The 8,679-nt window shown below is 50.2% G+C and overlaps 1 protein-coding gene across 1 annotated transcript; it reads left to right on the top strand.

Moving 5' to 3' along the window:
- The first annotated feature begins 781 nt into the window (after window positions 1-781).
- Window positions 782-6,086, top strand: SOX4 (SRY-box transcription factor 4). The gene has a single exon (XM_077886406.1). It carries the CDS (start codon window positions 1,687-1,689, stop codon window positions 3,139-3,141), a length of 1,455 nt encoding a protein of 484 aa, XP_077742532.1. The 5' UTR covers window positions 782-1,686; the 3' UTR covers window positions 3,142-6,086.
- Window positions 6,087-8,679: the final 2,593 nt, after the last annotated feature.

Here is an 8,679-nt window from a genome sequence, read left to right as displayed (position 1 = left end):
GATTTATAGGGGAGTTTAAATCATTAAGTAACCATAGTTAACCCCTGCTTGGTTAAGAGAGCAAGCAATTACTGCAAAAAATTCCTCTTCTCTGCCTTCCACAAACAGCACACACACAAAAAAAATTGCTCTGAAGGGATCTACACAATACATCAACATCTGTGCTGTACCTAGAGCTGTTAAAATAATTGTGATGACAGGTGTCTAGGTACCACTTTCTTAATGGTTTTCAATATCCATTGATTTATTGTTGTGGCTTTCCTTCCCCCCTTTTACATCCTTGGCTTTATGAAGGATCCGAGGAACAGATTTTGCACTAGAGGCTGATTCTTTATTCCAGTACTGAAAAGAACTAATAAAAATAATCACTTGGCTTTTAAGCAGAAAGCTTCCATTTACAGTATTTCACCCTTACCCCCCTCCCCACTTCCAAGCCCCTTGTTATCTAACATAATGGTTAGAATACATTTCCGTCTCTCCCCTTAATAATTTCATGCATTAACATCCTCTTTACACACCGCACACACACGCACACACACACACGCACGCACACACACACACACACAGAGCAAAAGGAAAAAAAGGCAGCAGAAATCTCAGCTGTACTTCTAGCCCTTTTAAAAAGTTTGCTCTCTAAATTGGAATGAGGTCAGATTTGGAGCTTCTCATTGCACGCGGAGATTATTATTGCATCGGGTTCCAAGCCAATGGGAAGGCCGGGGGCGGGGCTTGGCACGAGGAAGCGTTAGTTACAGCGGCTGATTGGCCGTGGCCAAGACTGTGAAAGGATAAAGAGGCGCGAGGCGGAATTGGGGTCTGCTCTAAGCTGCAGCAAGAGAAACTGTGTGAGGGGAAGAGGCCTGCTTCGCTCCCGGGTCTCTAGTTCTTGCACGCTCTTTAAGAGTCTGCATTAGAGGAACTCTGCCATCACCAGCTCCCTTCTTGCAGAAGGGAGGGGGGAACATACATTTATTCATGCCAGTCTGTTGCACGAAGGCTTTTTGGCTTCCTACCTTGCAACAAAATAATTGCACAAACTCCTTAGCGCCGATTCCGCCCACAGAGAGTCCTGGAGCCAGAGTCTTTTTTGATTTGCATTGTAGGGAAGGGACTAAGTGATAGAGACTATGTCGCTTTCCTGAGCTCCCGAGAGCGCTCGTGAACTGGAACCAACTGCTTCAGGGGAAGAGAGAGAGAGAGAGAGAAAGAAAGAGAGAGAGAGAGGGGAAAAAAAAAAAAAAAAAAAGACTTGCCTGGGAGGCGGCGAGAAACTTGCATTGGAAGCTTCGGCAGCCAGCGTTCAAGAAACTCCTCCACTTAGCACGGTCTCCAGACTCGGAGCCGAGGGACGGCGCAAACTGCGGCGCGGTGAGAGCGAGAGAGCGAGCGAGGAGAGAGCGAGAGCGAGAGCGAGAGCGAGCAGCAGAGGGAGGGAGAGCAGAGCCTCTCCAGCCTGGGAACTATAACTCCTCTGCAGGAGGCAGCGCGCTCCTTCCCCGCATCTCCTGGGGACACTTCTCCCCGCGCCCGGCGCCGGCCCGGCCAGGAGCGGAGGGGCCCGCACGGCCGCCGCGCGCGTCCTCCCGCTCGGCGTGTGCTGCGCCCGGGGAGCCGGGAGGGCCCCGCGATCGCGCCGCGGCCGCCGCGAGGGTGTGAGCGCGCGTGGGCGCCCGCCGAGCCGGGGCCATGGTGCAGCAAACCAACAACGCCGAGAACACGGAAGCGCTGCTGGCCGGCGAGAGCTCGGACTCGGGCGCCGGCCTGGAGCTGGGCATCGCGTCCTCCCCCACGCCCGGCTCCACCGCCTCCACGGGCGGCAAGGCCGACGACCCGAGCTGGTGCAAGACGCCGAGCGGCCACATCAAGCGGCCCATGAACGCCTTCATGGTGTGGTCGCAGATCGAGCGGCGCAAGATCATGGAGCAGTCGCCCGACATGCACAACGCCGAGATCTCCAAGCGGCTGGGCAAGCGCTGGAAGCTGCTCAAGGACAGCGACAAGATCCCGTTCATCCGGGAGGCGGAGCGGCTGCGCCTCAAGCACATGGCTGACTACCCCGACTACAAGTACCGGCCGAGGAAGAAGGTGAAGTCCGGCAACGCCAACGCGGGCGCGGGCGCGGCGGCCGCCGCCGCCTCCAAGCCCGGGGAGAAGGGCGACAAGGTCGGGGGCGGCGGCGGCGGCGGCAGCGGCGGCGGCGGCGGCGCGGGGGGAGGAGGCGGCGGCGCGAGCGGCGGCGGCGCCAACTCCAAACCCGCGCAGAAAAAGAGCTGCGGCTCCAAGGCGGCGGGCGGCGCGGGCGGCGGGGGCGGCAAGCCGCACGCCAAGCTCGTCCTGGCGGGCGGGAAGGCGGCGGCCGCGGGCGCCGCGGCGTCCTCGTCGTTCGCGGCCGAGCAGCAGGCGGGGGCCGCGGCCCTGCTGCCCCTGGGCGCCGCCGCCGCCGCCGACCACCACTCGCTGTACAAGGCGCGGACTCCCAGCGCGGCGGCCGCGGCCTCGGCCTCCACCTCCACCTCCGCCGCCGCCGCCCCGGCCGGCCTCGCGGCGCCCGGCAAGCACCTGGCCGACAAGAAGGTGAAGCGCGTGTACCTGTTCGGCGGCCTGGGCGCCGCGTCCCCGTCGCCCGTGGGCGGCGTGGGCGCGGGCGCGGGAGCGGGCGCGGGCGCGGGCGCCGACCCCAGCGACCCCCTGGGCCTGTACGAGGAGGGGGCGGCGGGCTGCTCGCCCGACGCGCCGAGCCTGAGCGGCCGCAGCAGCGCCGCCTCGTCGCCCGCCGCCGGCCGCTCGCCCGCCGACCACCGCAGCTACGCCAGCCTGCGCGCCGCCTCGCCCGCCCCGTCCAGCGCGCCCTCGCACGCGTCCTCGTCCCACTCGTCCTCGTCCTCGTCCTCGGGCTCCTCGTCCTCCGACGACGAGTTCGAAGACGACCTGCTCGACCTGAACCCCAGCTCGAACTTTGAGAGCATGTCCCTGGGCAGTTTCAGCTCGTCGTCGGCGCTGGACCGGGACCTGGACTTTAACTTCGAGCCCGGCTCCGGCTCGCACTTCGAGTTCCCGGACTACTGCACGCCCGAGGTGAGCGAGATGATCTCGGGAGACTGGCTCGAGTCCAGCATCTCCAACCTGGTCTTCACCTACTGACGGGCGCGCGCGCGCGGGCCGGGGGCCGGGGGCCGCGGGCCGGGGGGCGGGGGGCGGGCGAGGAGGAGGAAGGAGGAGAAAAATTAAGAAGAGCGCGAGAGAAGTGGACACAGGACGAGTTGGAAGAGAAAAAGGGAACGGGAAAAAATTAAAAAGGAAAAGGAAAAAAAAAAAAAAAGAGAGAGAGAGAAAAGTGAGCAGGGCCGGCGCGGCCGCCCGAGAGCGGAGCGCGGCGGCGTTTCGGGGACCCGCGCTCCCATCCCCCACCCGCCCGGCCGCCGGGGCGCGGGGGGAGGGGGCGACCTTTTATTGTTGTTCGTGATGTCGTTGTTGATGGCAAAAAAGCTACTCGGAGTTTCCTCCCCTTGGCCCGAAGAGACCCCCTCCCCACCCCCCCGACTCCCCACTTCCAGCGAGCTTCCGGACTTGTCTGCTGCACCCCCAGCAAGAAGCCGACTCGGTCGTCCTTTTTTTTTCTAGAGACTGAAGGAATCTCGCCCCTTTCTCATCGCCCCCAGTCCCCCACCCCCCACTTTGCTGTTTTTTTATTTTATCTCATTTCTTGGCCAAGAGAGGAGGGAAAAAAAAAAAAAAGAAAAGAAAAGAGCCCCAGCGCGCCCCCGCCGCCCCCCCCCCTCCCCGTGAAGAAGACCCGAGGCTCCGGGCGTGGAGTTGGACCCGCGGCGGATACGGGGCGGGGGGGGGGGTCCGCGCGGGCCGGAGCGCCGGGCCCGAGACTCCACGCTGGCGGGTTCCCGTTTTGGTTTTTTTTTTTTTTTTTTTTCTTTTTTTGCTCCTGTTTCCCTTTCTTTTTTTTTCTCCCCCCCTCTTTCTTTCCTCTTTCCTTTTTTGATTTTTCCTTGCCCCCGCCCGCAGCCGGAGGAGGAGGAGGAGGAGGAGGAGATGCGGGGCGCCCGGAGAGCCCCCGGCGGGGAGCCCGGCGAGGGGCGCGCGCGGGCGGGGCGGGGCGCAGGGGGCAGGGCGGGGGGCGGCGGAGGAACTGGGACGGATTTGCACGTTCTGGGGCAGGTGGCGCGTCCCGCCGGCCCCCGCCCCGCCCCGGCCCGCCCCGGCCCGCCCCGCCCCGCGCGTCCCCGACATCCGAGCGGTGGGACGCGGCCCGCGGGGGCGCAGAAGCGCGGACTGGGCTGTGGCCGCGGCGCCCGGGGGCGGGTCGGGCCGGGTCGGGCCGGGGCGGGGAGAGAGGTTTCGGGCGGTGGGGGGGGAAAAAAGAGGTTTTTTTTCTTCTCTTAAAATCGGAATCGTGATGGTGTTGGATTATTTCACTGGTGGGGTTAATATAGCATGTTATCCTGTCTATCTTTTAAAGATTTCTGTATAAGACTGTTGAGCAGTTTTTAAAATAGTGTAGGATAATATAAAAAAGCAGATAGATGGCGCTATGTTTGATTCCTACAACAAAATTATCACCAGCTTTTTTTCATTCTTAACTCTTTAAAGGATTCAAACGCAACTCAAATCTGTGCTGGACTTTAAGAAAAAAAAAAAACCACAATTCAGGACCAAATTTTTTCTCAGTGTGTATGTGTTTATTCCTTATAGGTGTAAATGAGAAGACGTGTTTTTTTCCCTCACCGATGCTTCATCCTCGTATTTTTTTTTCCTTGTAAATGTAATCAGATGCCATTTTATATGTGGACGTATTTATACTGGCCAAACATTTGTTTTTTCTTATTTTGTCCCTTTTTTATTTTAACCTTTCGTTGGCTTTCTTTTCTTTTTTACTTCCTTTATTTCTTCCTTCCTTTTTTTTTCTTTTTTTTCTTCTTTTTTTTCTTTCTTGCTTTCTTTTTCTTTTTCTTTCTTTTTTTCTTTTTTTCTTTTTTTTTTTTTTGGTAGTTTGTTGTTACCCACGCCATTTTACGTCTCCTTCACTGAAGGGCTAGAGTTTTAACTTTTAATTTTTTATATTTAAATGTAGACTTTTGACACTTTTAAAAAACAAAAAAAGACAAGAGAGATGAAAACGTTTGATTATTTTCTCAGTGTATTTTTGTAAAAAATATATAAAGGGGGTGTTAATCGGTGTAAATCGCTGTTTGGATTTCCTGATTTTATAATAGGGCGGCTGGTTAATATCTCACACAGTTTAAAGAATCAGCCCCTAATTTCTCCATGTTTACACTTCAATCTGCAGGCTTCTTAAAGTGACAGTATCCCTTAAACCTGCCACCAGTGTCCACCTTCAACCCCAGTCTTACAAAAAAAGGGGAGGAGAATTAGCCAAACACTGTACGCTTTTAAGAAAAGACAAAATTTTTAAGTAAAATACCGTTCTGTCCAGAGGCTTTAAAACTGGTGCATTTACAGCAAAAAGGGATCCTGTAGCTTTAACTTGTAAACCACATCTTTTTTGCACTTTTTTTATAAGCAAAAACGTGCCGTTTAAACCACTGGATCTATCTAAATGCCGATTTGAGTTCGCGACACTATGTACTGCGTTTTTCATTCTTGTATTTGACTATTTAATCCTTTCTACTTGTCGCTAAATATAATTGTTTTAGTCTTATGGCATGATGATAGCATATGTGTTCAGGTTTATAGCTGTTGTGTTTAAAGATTGAAAAAAGTGGAAAACATCTTTGTACATTTAAGTCTGTATTATAATAAGCAAAAAGATTGTGTGTATGTATGTTTAATATAACATGACAGGCACTAGGACGTCTGCCTTTTTAAGGCAGTTCCGTTAAGGGTTTTTGTTTTTAAACTTTTTTTTGCCATCCATCCTGTGCAATATGCCGTGTAGAATATTTGTCTTAAAATTCAAGGCCACAAAAACAATGTTTTGGGGGAAAGAAAAAAAAGAAAAAAAATCATGCCAGCTAATCATGTCAAGTTCACTGCCTGTCAGATTGTTGATATATACCTTCTGTAAATAACTTTTTTTGAGAAGGAAATAAAATCAGCTGGAACTGAACCCTAAATCTCGACTTTTGTCATTATTATGCTCAAAGCCTAAGGGTGGGAGGGCCCCTCTCGGGTAGAAGCCACCCCATCCGCCTTAGCTCTGAAACGAGTAACTCCTCCGGGGGCAGCCTGTTAAATGCTATTTTACTGAGGAATATGAAGTTCCTCTGGGCCAGATTTGGCCTGCCCTGACCCCGAAATGACGGCGTCAGCTGAATATGTGTCAACTCTACATGCTTTCTAGGAATTTTCTGAGTTTGCCACATTTAAATAAATGCCCTTTGTCTTAAAATTTTAAGAACAGTGGGGGAAGGGCGGTGCGGATCAGATTCTTTACAGATGAAAACTGATGTGTATTTTTAACCTTCTGTTCCTAAAGCTCCTTCACTTCCCAAGTTACCACCCGGCAGTGGCTAGAATCGCTTCACACACGGATGAAGATCAAATAAGCCTGTTACATTATCTATTAATATATTGTGAGAGGACGAAGCCATCACTACTTTAAAAATGGGAAAGTTGCATAAATTTTTCCCTCCAAAGCAAAGAGGTTCTTCACATGGTGCTCAAAATCTCCCATTCTGTGCTATGCCCATTTTGTGGGTTATTAAACGTAAGAGAAATGCAACAATAGGGATGTCCTGGAGAAGTTGGCTCCCTGAGGGCTGAGAGGAAATCCAGCCCTCCCCCCTTGGATCTGTGAATAGCACGCATTCAGCTAGTGGAGATTTATACTTTTTATATGCATCTGGCACAGCAGTATTATTGAGACCTGTTTGCAAGGAGTAAAAAAAAAAAAAAAAAACCATTAGTCCTTGGTTTGGAACCTGCAACTTGCTAAATAGCAGTATTTCCTTTCTGCTTTGGGAGTTAACTATTGCCATTAACAAAACCCATCCAGGCTTCCAAACGTTTGTTAATTAAAAATGTGTGCTTTGTGTGTCTTCGAGTTCTTTAGCACCGGAGAGAAGGGGTTAATGAGCAGAAAGTGTTTGGAAATAACCCTTTAACCGTCAGGATTGAAGGGAGTATCCTTCATCCCAGGAGATTCTTGGAGACTAGTACAAAACAAGCATTTTTATTTTCCTTTTTTTGTGTGTGTGTGTCCAGTGAAGAGCAGTAATGCCTACCTCCAAAGTAGTCTAACTGTTGTGTTACAATATAACTTCACCTTTAAAAAATGATTATAGCTACTAGTTTACAATTTTTTCTTGTATTTTGCTAATACGATTTTAATTGCATTTGTGTTCTGCAATTTTAAGACCTCATTTTTTTAGGAAGAACTTAAGATACCATGGCATCTTGAGTCTCTTCAAAAGCTTTTGCAGAAGGAGGGAGGACTCCTTTTTTATAAAGTGCTTGAATTTAATTTTTGTTCACTGTAGTTACGATAATGTGCTAGTTTTAGTTTTTTTCAGATCCAAAATATCAAAACCTTGACCTTAAAATGAAGCATATGTGATGCACTTTTTTTACATTCTATTTTGTAGGGTTCTCCTTCCAGAGCTATGTATTTCCCCTTCATGTTCCATGTAAGGGCAGATGCTTTGAGTATCTTCTTTACGAATTTTGATAATGTTCCTTTAAAAATAAAGGCTCAAATGTGTATGTCTTCCTAGCAGGTGATAGAGTAAATGTAAGAAACATTTTAGTACTTTCCTCTGAAGCAGTTCTCATTCATAAGGGATACTACCGCGTTGGGTGGGTGGTACAAGGCATAATAAGCCTGAGAAACCAAACAGTTTAGTATGGCCTTTTCTTTCAGGAAAGTTGGATGAACAGAATACGCTTCAGATTTTAAGACTATCAAACCATTTTTCTTTAAATCCACTGCTTCTGGCCCTTTGGCTCCAACAGAAATGTGAATCAGTAATAGACTTGCTGATGCAAGTTTTGTCACTTCCTAGCTGAGTACCTGTAAGTGCCAAGAAAAAAACACAGAGCATGTAAGCTGATCCGGTAGGCTGAATGCCTAAAATGGCTTCTTGGATTTGTGATCCAACTTCTCTGGGGACTGGGGATGAGGGTGCTGGAGACATTAAAGGGATTCTGAAGAAAGTGAAAGCAAAGGGTTGGAGAGTGGACAGCAACAGAAGTTACTAAGTATTTCCTGTATTTATAGGGTGCTCGTGAATTAGAAACTGTGGTTTGGGGAATGCTAAGGGTCAGAATGCTTAGTCATAAATTTAGAACAATTTAAGGATCCCAAGGAAGCATTGGAAAGATCCCTATGTCCAGGAGAACTAAATTCTGCTAGAAATACAAATCCATCTTACCTATTTGGATTTCTCAGAGTGGAAGGTTGGTATATGCTTTATTCTCCTTGTGATTTTGTTTTATGCCCTTTCTCTTATCATTTGAGGCCCACAAACTGCTTTTTTAAACCATATTTGCTAACATCTATCCTTACCCCTCCTGTCCATCCTGGGAAATTATCTCCATATCCATTTCTAGGTGTTTACTCTCCCTGTCTTTGAGAAACTAAAAAGAGGGTGGAAGGAGGAAGCATCTGTAGGCATCTGCCTGGTGTTTTCAGATTCTCCTAAAAATCTACCAGATAACCCTTCTATCCAGGATAGAATGCAAAATTCACATGCTGCTGCTTAAGGCTCT

The sequence above is a fragment of the Canis aureus genome, chromosome 37 (genome assembly GCF_053574225.1).
Source record: "Canis aureus isolate CA01 chromosome 37, VMU_Caureus_v.1.0, whole genome shotgun sequence".
NCBI lineage: Eukaryota > Metazoa > Chordata > Mammalia > Carnivora > Canidae > Canis > Canis aureus.
Note: the sequence above shows the minus strand (reverse complement) of the source record. Positions and strands in the feature narration are given on the sequence as shown.

Coding starts and splice junctions, on each gene's coding strand:
- SOX4 (XM_077886406.1), top strand. CDS start 1,687: ATGGTGCAGCAAACCAACAACGCCGAGAACACGGAAGCGCTGCTGGCC.